This window comes from Haliotis asinina, chromosome 13 (assembly GCF_037392515.1).
Source record: "Haliotis asinina isolate JCU_RB_2024 chromosome 13, JCU_Hal_asi_v2, whole genome shotgun sequence".
Classification (NCBI taxonomy): domain Eukaryota; kingdom Metazoa; phylum Mollusca; class Gastropoda; order Lepetellida; family Haliotidae; genus Haliotis; species Haliotis asinina.
The window spans coordinates 4,709,292-4,728,127 of record NC_090292.1 but is presented as its reverse complement, the minus strand read 5'-3'; the positions used below and the strand labels follow the sequence as shown (position 1 = coordinate 4,728,127).

The window sequence follows — 18,836 nt, the reverse complement described above, 5'->3', positions numbered from 1 at the left end:
AATGTGGATACAAAGTTCCTGTTGCCCTGTAACATGGATACACAGTTCCTATGGATCTGTAACAGATGCACAACACTTGCAAGCCTCTAACATGGCTACGCAACTCCTATTGCCCTGCAATGTGGATACAAAGTTCCTATTGCCCTGTAACATGGATACACAGTTCCTATGGATCTGTAACAGATGCACAACACTTGCAGCCCTCTAACATGGCTACGCAACTCCTATTGCCCTGCAATGTGGATACAAAGTTCCTATTGCCCTGTAACATGGATACACAGTTCCTATGGATCTGTAACAGATGCACAACACTTGCAGCCCTCTAACATGGCTACGCAACTCCTATTGCCCTGCAATGTGGATACAAAGTTCCTATTGCCCTGTAACATGGATACACAGTTCCTATGGATCTGTAACAGATGCACAACACTTGCAACCCTCTAACATGGATGTACAACTCTTAAAGCACTGTGTCATGAACACCTAACTCTTACTGCCTTGTAAAATGGACATGCAACTCTTCACCCTGTAACATGGATACACAGTTAATATTGCCCTGTAACATGGGTACCCAACTCTTGCAGCCCTGTAACATAGATACACAACTTATAGCCCTGTGACATGGATACACATCTAATTGCCCTGTGACATGGATACACAACTCATTGCCCTGTGACATGGATACACAATTCTTACAGCCCTGTAACATGGATACACAATTCTTACAGCCCTGTAACATGGATACACAACTCACTGCCCTGCGACATTGATCTTAGTTCTTACTGCCCTGTAACAGATATACAACTCTAATTGCCCTTTAACATGGATATACGACTCACACAGCCCTGTAACATGGATACACAACCCTCACAGCCCTGTAACGTGGATACACAACCCTCACAGCCCTGTAACATGGATACACAACTTGCATAGCCCTGTAACATGGAGTGAGTGAGTGAATGAGTTTAGGTTTATACCACAATCAGCAATATTCCAGCTGTATTTCATCAGTCTGTAAAAAAATCAAGACTGGGAATGACAAGCCAGTGATCAACAGCATGAGCATCGAGCTACACAATTGGGATACAATAATATGTCAACCAACCAAGAGAGCATTGATTCATAAAACGTGAGTCATGCTACTTACCGGCCTGGTACAGTTCTGTCCATGGTGGGTGTTGAATCACTTCAATATTGTAGGAGATGACATGGCCCTTGATGTTGCCGTTGGGATGATGAGGTGGCTTCCACTGCAGCTGCACCTCACCAGGGGAGATGACTACTGCCTCAACATTCTCCGGAGGAGAAGGCACTAAAACACCAGTGAGTGAGTTTGGTTCAGGCTTTGATTTCTCGAAACAAACTTAAGTTTTAAGTTTCAGTTTAACAAATTTGAAAAAGTTAAATTTTAAACTTAGCTGCATTTTGAAAATAAACAAGTCCAAAAACTTCTACCCAAAATACTTACATGGTTCAATTTAAGTTCAATATTGATTGAAAAAGCTCAAACTTTAGTCAAAACTCAGATTCAAGTTTGTTTCGAGAAATCAGGGGCAAGATCTTTCAGTGACATTTCGAATAATCCCTCTAAAGCCTCTTGGCAGCTCTAAACCAGCACCATCAAACAAAGAGTACAAGAATCTCCTCTATGATGTCTCATGATTTCCAAGAGTGGGTGGCTATACATCTTCACCAGGAAACACTTTAACACATGTACATACAATCTGGACATCAAACCTTTCATGGATGTGTATAGTGTAAAATAAAACATACTGAGGTACAAATTAACCCCACCCCATGTCAACACATACCATCCTCCAGGGTGCGCACGACAATGGGCTCACTGAACTGGGATCTGCGGTCGTCAAAGACAGCACACACGGAGATGTTGTAGAAGGTGAAGGGTTCCAGGTTGGTCAGGGATGCCTCTTGGGTGCGGCTGTGACAACAGACAGCAAGTGAGCATGGTTACACACAGTTTGGAATGAGTGAGGGTCGACACAGTTTGGAGTGAGTGAGCCCTTCGCTTTCCTCAGCAATATTCCCGCTATGTGGCGGCAATCTGTAAATAATCGAGTCTGGACCAGACAATCCAGTGATCAACAGCATGAGCATCGATCTGCACAACTGGGAACCGATGACATGTGTCAACCAAGTCAGCAAGTCTGAGTACCCAATCCCATTAGTTGAATCATACAACAAGCTTGGTAGCTTTTTATGGCAAGCATGGGTTGAAGACCTGTCCTACCCTGGGACTTCACAGGTCACACAGTTTGGAACAATATTTCCATTATAGCCTCTCAGCTTGATATGAGATGTATTCAACACGTGAGTGAGTGAGTGAGTTTGATTTTACACATCATGGAACAGTATTTCAGCTATATGAAGGTGATGTGAACACTATACAGAATGGTAAAAAGTGTATAGGTATTGTTACAGTAATTGATTTATTTTAGATAACAGTACACAGCAAAATACGTTGCTGTAGAAACATAACTAGGCGAGTTCACCTTGGTGAAGTTTAGGATACATGTGAGTCGTGGATTTCTGAATGATTACAATGCTGCCATTCAGTTTTGGCAGCAGTTAGCAGTCAGTTAATCTTAAGTTTATATAATGAAGAATTTCCATAACACTATACAATACTTTGTCTTCCAAATGAAACTGTATCAGCTAGACTATAAACATCTGTTACCATATTTTCTCACCTCAACTTCTAAAATGTTTATCAAAGAAGACTATAAGCAACGTAAAACATAGAGATGTAGGACAGAAACGAAACACAGCAACAATACACAGGTGACATTCTTGTCTGAACTCACGTTATGAAGGTTTTCTCTTCCTTGGAGCATCTATGTTCCAGGTTTATGGGTTTATATCGGACGATGTAGTGAGTGACGTCATGGCTGTTCTCGCCGAGGTAGTTCCACGTGATGGAGATGACGTTGGGGAGGAGGGCATTACCGGTCAGGTGACTGGGCACATCGTATTTGGTTCTGTTAGACAGTGTGTGGAAGATGCTTGTTACAAAGGCGATCTTCTGGTGCTCGTGCTCTCCGAGAACGAAGAACTGGTACGTGGTGTCTGGCTCTGAAATACACAGTGTGAGCGTTTGTGTAAGTTGGTCTGACCAGTAAGAGACAGAACATAATGTGTTGTCAAAACAGGCATGGCAAATACATTATGTTGGGGACACCTGGTACTCGGGTCTGTACTCTCTCACTTGGGACAACATGGTATAACAGTCCTTATCTAACCTCATACATGAATGTCACTTTCTGATTGGCTAAGCGCTATTCTATTATTTCCAATGTACCCCGCTTACAGGTAATGTATTATTTTCAGTGTACACCGCTGGGAATTCTGAACTCTTCTGGTGCTTCATGATAGTACTTCTTTGTCTCGAATAACATTGAATCACGCATCAAGAACGGAAATGAGTCTATGTCACACTGGACAACATGACACTGGGGTCTGTGTCACTAGGGGCAGCATTGGTATAAGAGTCCACATTTGAATCTACATCCCTAATGCAAACCTAAATTTTGAAAAAGATATCTTGTACAATTTACACCTGGAGGTAAAGGGTAGACATGGCTGTCTGTTACAAGGATGGGTCAAGAGGTCCAGCTCACCTAGGTTCGTGAAGGTGATTTCCCTGCGGTATATGTCCATGCTGTACATCTGCATGCCATCACTCCGCTTCAGGTTGCGCAGGAAGATGACCTGCTTAGAGAGCCGCAGTTTCCGTGGATACAGCCAGCTCACCTTGGTGGTGGTCATGTTGATCTCATCAACAGTCACGTTCAGGTTCACATGGGCTGCAGGAAAAATTGAAGGTCATCAGCAAGCATATAGATAGATATTGTAGTTTGTATCTATACCGGTGCACTTTTCGTACATGTAAATCAGGTTCTTGAAGTCACACATGTGGCTATATTTAAACATGGATACTGCATACATATCTACATCTATTATATTTATTTATATCTCTTAGAGATTCATATCTCTTTCATTTCAGACAGCTGTCTGCACCCAAGGCCATTGTTCATATTTCTTTCATCTTTGGACAGCTGTCCACAGGTGACAGTTGTCCAAATCAGAGAGTTCATATCTGACATTTGTTCAGAACTGAAACAATTGTCTATATCTCAGACAGTTGTCCCTACTCTTATCGTTGTCCATATCTCAGACAATTGGCCACACCTCTGACTGTATTCTACAACAGACTGCAGTCATGTGAAGTAGACAGTCAAGCTACCTTCACTGTTTTCAGCAGCTGATTCCTGCCTTGTCCTTATCGTTGTCCACGGCCACTCACTGTCTGGGAAGTTCTGATATCCCTCACTAGTAGCGGCAGCAAGTCGAACACGGTAATCCGAGTCAGGGAGCAGATCTGAAGAGCAATAATTCATATTCAAAACCTATTCTGTCAGCTTGGCTTTGAAGGCACAATGTTTTACCCATTTTTGGCAATATCTTAACCTATTTGATATATAAACATGGCTTACTGAAGACAAATTCCAGCCCTGATCTTCACTGGTATTTACTGAGAGAAAAGCATTATTGAGAAGTATCATGTGACCCCAGTAATCCAGTTACATCTGGGACTCTTAGCCATGCGTGGTAGGTATGTCCCAGGCAAGCAGTTCTCAATGTCTCAACGACTTGGCAACTACAACAAGCATGGTACAGTGCAGACAAACACAAACACATAAGAGGGGTGATTGTGAGTTCCATATTTTATATTATATGATATTTGTAAAGCGCCAATATCCAGTTAAGCTGTTCAAAAACACACCTCAAGCACCCACAATCACAGGTGTCTGGCCTGTCTGGAAATTGTGTCACCCTGGACTCCAACGCTCTTAGTCTGTCAGTAGCTACTACAGTTGTCCACAACAAAGATCTAACATACCTGTAATGAGGTACTTGTAGGTGTGTCCTTCCACTTCAACATTACTGATGACGTCGGTGTCACACAGGCCATAGTAGATGCGGTATTTGACAATGGTGCCACCTCGCAGCTCCTTAGGCAGGGGCTGCCACTTGACCAGCACTGTGGAGGAGCTCGTACTGTCCAGCATTGGTGTGGGGAAGCCTCTGGGCACTGAAGGGAGAAGCAAAGCTGCTGTGATTGGTGAGAGACAGAATAGTGTGATACCACAGCGAGAGCAAACCAAAGAAAACAAGCAGTTGAGTCATTTCTATAAAGATACAGAGATGTTCAACACAAACATCAGGCCTTGTTGGAGTGTAGCATCACTGCATGTGACAGAGTGACTGGAGAAAGCAGGGAAGAGATTGGGACGCAGACTTGCAGGAGGCCTGGGAGGAGTGTGTCATCACTGAATGAGACAGAGTGACTGGAGGAGGCAGGGAAGAGATTGGGACGCAGACTTACTGGAGGCCTGGTTGGAGTGTGTCATCACTGAATGGGACAGAGTGACTGGAGGAGGCAGGAAAGGGATTGGGAAGCAGACTTGAAGGAGGCCTGGGAGGAGTGTGTCATCACTGCATGGGACAGAGTGACTGGAGAAGGCAGGGAAGAGATTGGGACGCAGACTTACAGGAGGCCTGGGTGGAGTGTGTCATCACTGAATGAGACAGAGTGATTGGAGAAGGCAGGGAAGAGATTGGGACGCAGACTTACAGGAGGCCTGGGTGGAGTGTGTCATCACTGCATGTGACAGAGTGACTGGAGAAGGCAGGGAAGAGATTGGGACGCAGACTTGCAGGAGGCCTGGGTGGAGTGTGTCATCACTGAATGGGACAGAGTGACTGGAGGAGGCAGGGAAGAGATTGGGACGCAGACTTACAGGAGGCCTGGGTGGAGTGTGTCATCACTGCATGAGACAGAGTGACTGGAGGAGGCAGGGAAGAGATTGGGACGCAGACTTGCAGGAGGCCTGGGTGGAGTGTGTCATCACTGAATGAGACAGAGTGACTGGAGAAGGCAGGAAAGAGATTGGGACGCAGACTTGCAGGAGGCCTGGGTGGAGTGTGTCATCACTGAATGAGACAGAGTGACTGGAGAAGGCAGAGAAGAGATTGGGACGCAGACTTACTGCAGGCCTGGGTGGAGTGTGTCATCACTGCATGTGACAGAGTGACTGGAGAAGGCAGGGATGGGATTGGGACGCAGACTTAAAGGAGGCCTGGGTGGAGTGTGTCATCACTGAATGAGACAGAGTGACTGGAGAAGGCAGGGAAGAGATTGGGACGCAGACTTACTGGAGGCCTGGGTGGAGTGTGTCATCAATGAATGAGACAGAGTGACTGGAGAAGGCAGGGAAGAGATTGGGACGCAGACTTGAAGGAGGCCTGGGTGGAGTGTGTCATCACTGAATGGGACAGAGTGACTGGAGAGGGCAGGGAAGGGATTGGGACGCAGACTTACAGGAGGCCTGGGTGGAGTGTGTCATCACTGAATGAGACAGAGTGACTGGAGAAGGCAGGGATGGGATTGGGACGCAGACTTACTGTAGGCCTGGGTGGAGTGTGTCATCACTGCATGAGACAGAGTGACTGGAGAAGGCAGGGAAGGGATTGGGACGCAGACTTAAAGGAGGCCTGGGTGGAGTGTGTCATCACTGAATGAGACAGAGTGACTGGAGAAAGCAGGGAAGAGATTGGGAAGCAGACTTGCAGGAGGCCTGGGTGGAGTGTGTCATCACTGAATGGGACAGAGTGACTGGAGAAGGTTGGGAAGAGATTGGGATGCAGACTTACAGGAGGCCTGGGTGGAGTGTGTCATCACTGAATGAGACAGAGTGACTGGAGGAGGCAGGAAAGAGATTGGGACGCAGACTTACTGGAGGCCTGGGTGGAGTGTGTCATCAATGAATGTGACAGAGTGACTGGAGAAGGCAGGGAAGAGATTGGGAAGCAGACTTGCAGGAGGCCTGGGTGGAGTGTGTCATCACTGAATGAGACAGAGTGACTGGAGAAGGTTGGGAAGAGATTGGGACACAGACTTACAGGAGGCCTGGGTGGAGTGTGTCATCACTGAATGAGACAGAGTGACTGGAGAAGGTTGGGAAGGGATTGGGACGCAGACTTGAAGGAGGCCTGGGTGGAGTGTGTCATCACTGCATGTGACAGAGTGACTGGAGAAGGCAGGGAAGAGATTGGGACGCAGACTTACAGGAGGCCTGGGTGGAGTGTGTCATCACTGCATGTGACAGAGTGACTGGAGAAGGTTGGGAAGAGATTGGGATGAAGACTTACTGTAGGCCTGGGTGGAGTGTGTCATCACTGAATGAGACAGAGTGACTGGAGAAGGTTGGGAAGAGATTGGGATGCAGACTTGCAGGAGGCCTGGGTGGAGTGTGTCATCACTGCATGAGACAGAGTGACTGGAGAAGGCAGGGAAGGGATTGGGACGCAGACTTACTGTAGGCCTGGGTGGAGTGTGTCATCACTGCATGTGACAGAGTGACTGGAGAAGGCAGGGAAGGGATTGGGATGCAGACTTACTGTAGGCCTGGGTGGAGTGTGTCATCACTGAATGAGACAGAGTGACTGGAGAAGGTTGGGAAGAGATTGGGATGCAGACTTGCAGGAGGCCTGGGTGGAGCGTGTCATCACTGCATGAGACAGAGTGACTGGAGAAGGCAGGGAAGGGATTGGGACGCAGACTTACTGTAGGCCTGGGTGGAGTGTGTCATCACTGCATGTGACAGAGTGACTGGAGGAGGCAGGGAAGAGATTGGGACGCAGACTTACAGGAGGCCTGGGTGGAGTGTGTCATCACTGAATGAGACAGAGTGACTGGAGAAGGCAGGGAAGAGATTGGGACGCAGACTTACTGTAGGCCTGGGTGGAGTGTGTCATCACTGAATGAGACAGAGTGACTGGAGAAGGTTGGGAAGAGATTGGGATGCAGACTTGCAGGAGGCCTGGGTGGAGTGTGTCATCACTGCATGAGACAGAGTGACTGGAGAAGGCAGGGAAGGGATTGGGACGCAGACTTACTGGAGGCCTGGGTGGAGTGTGTCATCAATGAATGTGACAGAGTGACTGGAGAAGGCAGGGAAGAGATTGGGAAGCAGACTTGCAGGAGGCCTGGGTGGAGTGTGTCATCACTGAATGAGACAGAGTGACTGGAGAAGGCAGGAAAGAGATTGGGACGCAGACTTACTGGAGGCCTGGGTGGAGTGTGTCATCACTGCATGTGACAGAGTGACTGGAGAAGGCAGGGATGGGATTGGGACGCAGACTTACTGTAGGCCTGGGTGGAGTGTGTCATCACTGAATGGGACAGAGTGACTGGAGAAGGTTGGGAAGAGATTGGGATGCAGACTTGCAGGAGGCCTGGGTGGAGTGTGTCATCACTGAATGAGACAGAGTGACTGGAGAAGGCAGGAAAGAGATTGGGACGCAGACTTACTGGAGGCCTGGGTGGAGTGTGCCATCAATGAATGTGACAGAGTGACTGGAGAAGGCAGGGAAGAGATTGGGAAGCAGACTTGCAGGAGGCCTGGGTGGAGTGTGTCATCACTGAATGAGACAGAGTGACTGGAGAAGGTTGGGAAGAGACTGGGACACAGACTTACAGGAGGCCTGGGTGGAGTGTGTCATCACTGAATGAGACAGAGTGACTGGAGAAGGCAGGGAAGGGATTGGGACGCAGACTTGAAGGAGGCCTGGGTGGAGTGTGTCATCACTGCATGTGACAGAGTGACTGGAGAAGGCAGGGAAGAGATTGGGATGGAGACTTACAGGAGGCCTGGGTGGAGTGTGTCATCACTGAATGAGACAGAGTGACTGGAGAAGGTTGGGAAGAGATTGGGACACAGACTTACAGGAGGCCTGGGTGGAGTGTGTCATCACTGAATGAGACAGAGTGACTGGAGAAGGTTGGGAAGGGATTGGGACGCAGACTTGCAGGAGGCCTGGGTGGAGTGTGTCATCACTGCATGTGACAGAGTGACTGGAGAAGGCAGGGAAGGGATTGGGATGCAGACTTACAGGAGGCCTGGGTGGAGTGTGTCATCACTGCATGTGACAGAGTGACTGGAGAAGGTTGGGAAGAGATTGGGACGCAGACTTGCAGGAGGCCTGGGTGGAGTGTGTCATCACTGCATGTGACAGAGTGACTGGAGAAGGGAGGGAAGAGATTGGGACGCAGACTTACAGGAGGCCTGGGTGGAGCGTGTCATCACTGAATGAGACAGAGTGACTGGAGAAGGCAGGGAAGAGATTGGGACGCAGACTTGCAGGAGGCCTGGGTGGAGTGTGTCATCACTGAATTAGACAGAGTGACTGGAGAAGGCAGGGAAGAGATTGGGACGCAGACTTGCAGGAGGCCTGGGTGGAGTGTGTCATCACTGAATGTGACAGAGTGACTGGAGAAGGTTGGGAAGGGATTGGGACGCAGACTTGAAGGAGGCCTGGGTGGAGTGTGTCATCACTGCATGTGACAGAGTGACTGGAGAAGGCAGGGAAGGGATTGGGATGCAGACTTACAGGAGGCCTGGGTGGAGGGTGTCATCACTGAATGAGACAGAGTGACTGGAGAAGGTTGGGAAGAGATTGGGACGCAGACTTGCAGGAGGCCTGGGTGGAGTGTGTCATCACTGCATGTGACAGAGTGACTGGAGAAGGCAGGGAAGAGATTGGGACGCAGACTTACAGGAGGCCTGGGTGGAGTGTGTCATCACTGAATGAGACAGAGTGACTGGAGAAGGCAGGGAAGAGATTGGGACGCAGACTTGCAGGAGGCCTGGGTGGAGTGTGTCATCACTGAATGTGACAGAGTGACTGGAGAAGGTTGGGAAGGGATTGGGACGCAGACTTGAAGGAGGCCTGGGTGGAGTGTGTCATCACTGCATGTGACAGAGTGACTGGAGAAGGCAGGGAAGGGATTGGGATGCAGACTTACAGGAGGCCTGGGTGGAGGGTGTCATCACTGAATGAGACAGAGTGACTGGAGAAGGCAGGGAAGAGATTGGGACGCAGACTTGCAGGAGGCCTGGGTGGAGTGTGTCATCACTGCATGTGACAGAGTGACTGGAGAAGGCAGGGAAGAGATTGGGACGCAGACTTACAGGAGGCCTGGGTGGAGTGTGTCATCACTGAATGAGACAGAGTGACTGGAGAAGGCAGGGAAGAGATTGGGACGCAGACTTGCAGGAGGCCTGGGTGGAGTGTGTCATCACTGAATGAGACAGAGTGACTGGAGAAGGTTGGGAAGAGATTGGGACGCAGACTTGAAGGAGGCCTGGGTGGAGTGTGTCATCACTGAATGAGACAGAGTGACTGGAGAAGGCAGGGAAGAGATTGGGACGCAGACTTGCAGGAGGCCTGGGTGGAGTGTGTCATCACTGAATGAGACAGAGTGACTGGAGAAGGCAGGGAAGGGATTGGGACGCAGACTTGCAGGAGGCCTGGGTGGAGTGTGTCATCACTGAATGAGACAGAGTGACTGGAGAAGGCAGGGAAGGGATTGGGAAGCAGACTTACAGGAGGCCTGGTTGGAGTGTGTCATCACTGAATGGGACAGAGTGACTGGAGGAGGCAGGGAAGGGATTGGGACGCAGACTTACTGTAGGCCTGGGTGGAGTGTGTCATCACTGCATGAGACAGAGTGACTGGAGAAGGCAGGGAAGGGATTGGGATGCAGACTTACAGGAGGCTTGGGTGGAGTGTGTCATCACTGAATGAGACAGAGTGACTGGAGAAGGTTGGGAAGACATTGGGACGCAGACTTGCAGGAGGCCTGGGTGGAGTGTGTCATCACTGAATGAGACAGAGTGACTGGAGAAGGCAGGGAAGAGATTGGGACGCAGACTTGCAGGAGGCCTGGGTGGAGTGTGTCATCACTGAATGAGACAGAGTGACTGGAGAAGGCAGGGAAGGGATTGGGATGCAGACTTGCAGGAGGCCTGGGTGGAGTGTGTCATCACTGAATGGGACAGAGTGACTGGAGAAGGCAGGGAAGAGATTGGGATGCAGACTTACAGGAGGCCTGGGTGGAGTGTGTCATCACTGAATGGGACAGAGTGACTGGAGAAGGCAGGGAAGGGAAGAAGGTAACCAGGGCAAGATGTTGCCGATTTTCAAATTACAATACATTACAATAGCTTCAGAGATATTGCAATACATATTGTGACATACTGACTGGAAGTTTTCTGCCCATCATCATATGTTCATAATAGAGTGTTTACGCCGCACTCAGAGGAGTGGAGGAGGCAGGGAAGAGATTGGGATGCAGACTTGCAGCAAGCCTGGGTGGAGTGTGTCATCACTGAATGAGACAGAGTGACTGGAGAAGGCAGGGAAGGGATTGGGACGCAGACTTGCAGGAGGCCTGGGTGGAGTGTGTCATCACTGAATGAGACAGAGTGACTGGAGAAGGTTGGGAAGAGATTGGGACGCAGACTTACTGGAGGTCTGGGTGGAGTGTGTCATCACTGAATGGGACAGAGTGACTGGAGAAGGCAGGGAAGGGATTGGGACGCAGACTTACTGGAGGCCTGGGTGGAGTGTGTCATCACTGAATGGGACAGAGTGACTGGAGAAGGCAGGGACGGGATTGGGACGCAGACTTGCAGGAGGCCTGGGTGGAGTGTGTCATCACTGAATGAGACAGAGTGACTGGAGAAGGCAGGGAAGGGATTGGGAAGCAGACTTACAGGAGGCCTGGGTGGAGTGTGTCATCACTGAATGGGACAGAGTGACTGGAGAAGGCAGGGAAGAGATTGGGATGCAGACTTACAGGAGGCCTGGGTGGAGTGTGTCATCACTGAATGGGACAGAGTGACTGGAGAAGGCAGGGAAGGGAAGAAGGTAACCAGGGCAAGATGTTGCCGATTTTCAAATTACAATACATTACAATAGCTTCAGAGATATTGCAATACATATTGTGACATACTGACTGGAAGTTTTCTGCCCATCATCATATGTTCATAATAGAGTGTTTACGCCGCACTCAGAGGAGTGGAGGAGGCAGGGAAGAGATTGGGATGCAGACTTGCAGCAAGCCTGGGTGGAGTGTGTCATCACTGAATGAGACAGAGTGACTGGAGAAGGCAGGGAAGAGATTGGGACGCAGACTTGCAGGAGGCCTGGGTGGAGTGTGTCATCACTGAATGAGACAGAGTGACTGGAGAAGGCAGGGAAGGGATTGGGACGCAGACTTGCAGGAGGCCTGGGTGGAGTGTGTCATCACTGAATGAGACAGAGTGACTGGAGAAGGTTGGGAAGAGATTGGGACGCAGACTTACTGGAGGCCTGGGTGGAGTGTGTCATCACTGAATGGGACAGAGTGACTGGAGAAGGCAGGGAAGGGATTGGGACGCAGACTTACTGGAGGCCTGGGTGGAGTGTGTCATCACTGAATGGGACAGAGTGACTGGAGAAGGCAGGGAAGGGATTGGGATGCAGACTTACTGGAGGCCTGGGTGGAGTGTGTCATCACTGAATTAGACAGAGTGACTGGAGAAGGCAGGGAAGAGATTGGGATGCAGACTTACAGGAGGCCTGGGTGGAGTGTGTCATCAATGAATGAGACAGAGTGACTGGAGAAGGCAGGGAAGAGATTGGGACGCAGACTTAAAGGAGGCCTGGGTGGAGTGTGTCATCACTGAATGTGACAGAGTGACTGGAGAAGGTTGGGAAGGGATTGGGACGCAGACTTGAAGGAGGCCTGGGTGGAGTGTGTCATCACTGCATGTGACAGAGTGACTGGAGAAGGCAGGGACGGGATTGGGATGCAGACTTACAGGAGGCCTGGGTGGAGGGTGTCATCACTGAATGGGACAGAGTGACTGGAGAAGGTTGGGAAGAGATTGGGACGCAGACTTGCAGCAAGCCTGGGTGGAGTGTGTCATCACTGCATGTGACAGAGTGACTGGAGAAGGCAGGGAAGAGATTGGGACGCAGACTTACAGGAGGCCTGGGTGGAGTGTGTCATCACTGAATGAGACAGAGTGACTGGAGAAGGCAGGGAAGAGATTGGGACGCAGACTTGCAGGAGGCCTGGGTGGAGTGTGTCATCACTGAATGTGACAGAGTGACTGGAGAAGGTTGGGAAGGGATTGGGACGCAGACTTGAAGGAGGCCTGGGTGGAGTGTGTCATCACTGCATGTGACAGAGTGACTGGAGAAGGCAGGGAAGGGATTGGGATGCAGACTTACAGGAGGCCTGGGTGGAGGGTGTCATCACTGAATGAGACAGAGTGACTGGAGAAGGTTGGGAAGAGATTGGGACGCAGACTTGCAGGAGGCCTGGGTGGAGTGTGTCATCACTGCATGTGACAGAGTGACTGGAGAAGGCAGGGAAGAGATTGGGACGCAGACTTACAGGAGGCCTGGGTGGAGTGTGTCATCACTGAATGAGACAGAGTGACTGGAGAAGGCAGGGAAGAGATTGGGACGCAGACTTGCAGGAGGCCTGGGTGGAGTGTGTCATCACTGAATGAGACAGAGTGACTGGAGAAGGTTGGGAAGAGATTGGGACGCAGACTTGAAGGAGGCCTGGGTGGAGTGTGTCATCACTGAATGAGACAGAGTGACTGGAGAAGGCAGGGAAGAGATTGGGACGCAGACTTGCAGGAGGCCTGGGTGGAGTGTGTCATCACTGAATGAGACAGAGTGACTGGAGAAGGCAGGGAAGGGATTGGGACGCAGACTTGCAGGAGGCCTGGGTGGAGTGTGTCATCACTGAATGAGACAGAGTGACTGGAGAAGGCAGGGAAGGGATTGGGAAGCAGACTTACAGGAGGCCTGGGTGGAGTGTGTCATCACTGAATGGGACAGAGTGACTGGAGGAGGCAGGGAAGGGATTGGGACGCAGACTTACTGTAGGCCTGGGTGGAGTGTGTCATCACTGCATGAGACAGAGTGACTGGAGAAGGCAGGGAAGGGATTGGGATGCAGACTTACAGGAGGCTTGGGTGGAGTGTGTCATCACTGAATGAGACAGAGTGACTGGAGAAGGTTGGGAAGAGATTGGGACGCAGACTTGCAGGAGGCCTGGGTGGAGTGTGTCATCACTGAATGAGACAGAGTGACTGGAGAAGGCAGGGAAGAGATTGGGACGCAGACTTGCAGGAGGCCTGGGTGGAGTGTGTCATCACTGAATGAGACAGAGTGACTGGAGAAGGCAGGGAAGGGATTGGGATGCAGACTTGCAGGAGGCCTGGGTGGAGTGTGTCATCACTGAATGAGACAGAGTGACTGGAGAAGGCAGGGAAGGGATTGGGAAGCAGACTTACAGGAGGCCTGGGTGGAGTGTGTCATCACTGAATGGGACAGAGTGACTGGAGAAGGCAGGGAAGAGATTGGGATGCAGACTTACAGGAGGCCTGGGTGGAGTGTGTCATCACTGAATGGGACAGAGTGACTGGAGAAGGCAGGGAAGGGAAGAAGGTAACCAGGGCAAGATGTTGCCGATTTTCAAATTACAATACATTACAATAGCTTCAGAGATATTGCAATACATATTGTGACATACTGACTGGAAGTTTTCTGCCCATCATCATATGTTCATAATAGAGTGTTTACGCCGCACTCAGAGGAGTGGAGGAGGCAGGGAAGAGATTGGGATGCAGACTTGCAGCAAGCCTGGGTGGAGTGTGTCATCACTGAATGAGACAGAGTGACTGGAGAAGGCAGGGAAGAGATTGGGACGCAGACTTGAAGGAGGCCTGGGTGGAGTGTGTCATCACTGAATGAGACAGAGTGACTGGAGAAGGCAGGGAAGGGATTGGGACGCAGACTTGCAGGAGGCCTGGGTGGAGTGTGTCATCACTGAATGAGACAGAGTGACTGGAGAAGGTTGGGAAGAGATTGGGACGCAGACTTACTGGAGGCCTGGGTGGAGTGTGTCATCACTGAATGGGACAGAGTGACTGGAGAAGGCAGGGAGGGATTGGGACGCAGACTTACTGGAGGCCTGGGTGGAGTGTGTCATCACTGAATGGGACAGAGTGACTGGAGAAGGCAGGGAAGGGATTGGGACGCAGACTTGCAGGAGGCCTGGGTGGAGTGTGTCATCACTGAATGAGACAGAGTGACTGGAGAAGGCAGGGAAGGGATTGGGAAGCAGACTTACAGGAGGCCTGGGTGGAGTGTGTCATCACTGAATGGGACAGAGTGACTGGAGAAGGCAGGGAAGAGATTGGGATGCAGACTTGCAGGAGGCCTGGGTGGAGTGTGTCATCACTGAATGGGACAGAGTGACTGGAGAAGGCAGGGAAGGGAAGAAGGTAACCAGGGCAAGATGTTGCCGATTTTCAAATTACAATACATTACAATAGCTTCAGAGATATTGCAATACATATTGTGACATACTGACTGGAAGTTTTCTGCCCATCATCATATGTTCATAATAGAGTGTTTACGCCGCACTCAGAGGAGTGGAGGAGGCAGGGAAGAGATTGGGATGCAGACTTGCAGCAAGCCTGGGTGGAGTGTGTCATCACTGAATGAGACAGAGTGACTGGAGAAGGCAGGGAAGAGATTGGGACGCAGACTTGCAGGAGGCCTGGGTGGAGTGTGTCATCACTGAATGAGACAGAGTGACTGGAGAAGGCAGGGAAGGGATTGGGACGCAGACTTGCAGGAGGCCTGGGTGGAGTGTGTCATCACTGAATGAGACAGAGTGACTGGAGAAGGTTGGGAAGAGATTGGGACGCAGACTTACTGGAGGCCTGGGTGGAGTGTGTCATCACTGAATGGGACAGAGTGACTGGAGAAGGCAGGGAAGGGATTGGGACGCAGACTTACTGGAGGCCTGGGTGGAGTGTGTCATCACTGAATGGGACAGAGTGACTGGAGAAGGCAGGGAAGGGATTGGGATGCAGACTTACTGGAGGCCTGGGTGGAGTGTGTCATCACTGAATGGGACAGAGTGACTGGAGAAGGCAGGGAAGAGATTGGGATGCAGACTTACAGGAGGCCTGGGTGGAGTGTGTCATCACTGAATGGGACAGAGTGACTGGAGAAGGCAGGGAAGGGAAGAAGGTAACCAGGGCAAGATGTTGCCGATTTACAAATTACAATACATTACAATAGCTTCAGAGATATTGCAATACATATTGTGACATACTGACTGGAAGTTTTCTGCCCATCATCATATGTTCATAATAGAGTGTTTACGCCGCACTCAGCAATATTACAACTATATGGCGGCGGTCTGTAAATAATCGACTCAGCACCAGACAATCCAGTGATCAACAACATGAGCATCGATCTGCACAATTGGGAACCGATGACATGTGTTAACCAAGTAAGCAAGCCTGACCACTCGATCCCACTAGTCGCCTCTTACGACAAGCATAGTCACCTTTTGTGGCAAGCATGGGTAGCTGAAGGCCTGTTCTACCCCGGGACATTCATGGGTCAGGTACTTATTGAAGCATGTAATCATTATCACTGTATGTAAGCGATTCATTAGTTTCAACTCCAATATAAACATGTGTTATCATGAACTACTGCAAAATGAAACAAACACATGATGTAAGTGAACTACTTGAGCTTAAAATCTCACATGACCTCCAGTAACTAAGATCCTTGACTAGAATGTCATTATACAGTCCTATAAAATTTATAAGACCTCGGCCTTTTGGAAAAATTGGTATCGTATGTACTAAAATTGGAAACAAAAAACGTAACAGAATAACGTGAATTGTGATATGGTCACTAAAAGTCAGAGCATCTACTGCTTGGTCAGTTTAAGGCCACTTAATCCCTCCAAAATGTATCATCTAAATGAAATCATTGAAATCCACAAAATTTACATCATTTGGCAAAATATTTGGCACTTTTGGAGCCACTTATAAAGAAACTCCCAAAAGAAACAGAAGTACATTTGGCACTTTTAGAGCACATTTTGTTGCTCAAGTGCAAATAATTCAAAGGGAGCTAACTCAGGATGATCCAATATATTGCAGAATCAGAACCATATTGATATATTTGTATCCTGAGATACTCTACCAGTATATACCTGTTTACTGGTAATATTGCACAGCCCTAGAGACAATTCAAAGGGAGCTAAGTCTGGATGACCCAATATATAGCAGAATCTGAACAACATCGCGATCTTTGTATCCTGAGATACTGTACCAGTATATATCTGTTTACCAGTAATTTTGCACAGCCCTAGAGACATCTGGTTGGGCAAATACTTACAGGAGTCCAGGGTGGTGAAGCGTACCACGTCAGAGCTGGGGCTGGCGCCGGCAGAGTTATATGCCTTTACGTACACAGTGTAGTTGGTTCCTGGCTGCAGGTTGTGCAATGTCATTTTGGCTTCATGGGATATAAACAACTTCTCTTCTCCTGTCACTGAATCAGGAAAAAAAATCAGAGATATTTTACTACATTAAGTCAGCGAGTGAGTAAGGTTTTACATCAATTCTAGCAATATTCCAGCAATATCACGTCGGGAATACCAGAAATGGGCTTCATACTTTAGCATTGCATTTGAAGCTGTCTGTATCCATGATATATGGAATCACAGGATTATGGAGTTTGAACTCAAACACTGGTTTGGACACAACAAAGGGACACAACTCTCAAAAGCCAAGACTTGGCTTCCCCTACACCAGCTGCTGGACATTATGACTTTAACCATCTACGGAAATAGTCATCTATACCAATCTTGGTCCATCGACTACAATATGTAACCTATTATTTCACACTGATAAGATACTTATTACACAATCATTACATTTTTACTACACATTCATTACATATTTATTACGTATTTACTACACATTTACTCATATTTACTCATATTTATTATATATTTATGCCACATTCATTTTGCATTCATGACATATTTATTACATGTCCATGACATATTTATTACATGTCCATGACATATTTATTACATATTCATCAGTTATATTTACATTCATTTTGCATTCATGACATATTTATTACATGTCCATGACATATTTATTACATATTCATCAGTTATATTTACATATTTATTAAAGACTTTAACATTTTCTCACCTATAATTATACATTATATTCTGGGCAAATACGTTTGGGATATTTTGAAGAATATTTTTTATAATGTAGAAAGCATGCACAATTTCCAAAATAATAGCCCCCAATTCTTTCAGGCTGCAAACCATTCGAGAATTCTACACTATCATCCTGGTGTCCATGAGCAAATATCAATTAAACTAAAGTGAACAAAAATTAACAATACTGAGAAAGGCCCAAGAACAGGCAAGCTATTCACGAAACGTTCAAAGCCCTACGACCTTCCCAGGCCAATACGTAACACATAGGCTACAATCAAAGTTAAGGATTCTTAGGGTTACAAATATGTCAGCAGCCCAGTACCATTTTAAGCTGATAATAAGGGAGGAAACTCACATTTATCCTCTCGGTAGTGTACTGTGTAAGAGAAGACAGGTTTCGAGGCGTTCTTCTTCTTCTGGATGGTCCATGTGACTTCTGCCTCTGCCTTGGATAAAACCTTCACATGCACGTGTATAGGGCTGTTAGGTGCATCAACTGTCATAGAAAGAGTGAGTGAGTGAGTTAAGTTTTATGCCGCACTCACAAATATTCCAGCTTTATATGGCGGCGGTCTGTAAATAATCAAGTCTGAACCAGACAATCCAGTGGTCAACAACATGAGCATCGATCTGTGCAATTGGGAACCAATGACATGTGTCAACCAAGTCAGTGAGCCTGACCACCCTATGTCGTTAGTCGCCTCTTACGACAAGCATAGTCGCCTTTTATGGCAAGCATGCATAGCTGAAGGTCCATTCAACCCCAGGACCTTCACAGGTCGTCATAAAAAGAATTATGTTTCATGATATGTCAATATCCCAATTCTTGACATTTACTCATCAGCGCCTG

The 18,836-nt window shown here is 48.4% G+C and overlaps 1 protein-coding gene across 1 annotated transcript in view; it reads right to left on the bottom strand.

Annotated features, from left to right (window-relative positions):
• Positions 1-18,836, bottom strand: part of LOC137259288 (protogenin-like) — a 79,143-nt gene that overhangs the window by 6,393 nt on the left and 53,914 nt on the right. Inside the window, exons 9-16 of the mRNA XM_067796922.1 lie at positions 18,342-18,482; positions 17,140-17,295; positions 4,919-5,110; positions 4,262-4,396; positions 3,636-3,821; positions 2,823-3,090; positions 1,812-1,939; positions 1,148-1,312 (exon numbers count right to left, since the gene is read on the bottom strand). Coding sequence (XP_067653023.1) covers positions 1,148-1,312; positions 1,812-1,939; positions 2,823-3,090; positions 3,636-3,821; positions 4,262-4,396; positions 4,919-5,110; positions 17,140-17,295; positions 18,342-18,482 — 1,371 coding nt within the window. The remainder of the gene's footprint in view (positions 1-1,147; positions 1,313-1,811; positions 1,940-2,822; positions 3,091-3,635; positions 3,822-4,261; positions 4,397-4,918; positions 5,111-17,139; positions 17,296-18,341; positions 18,483-18,836) is intronic.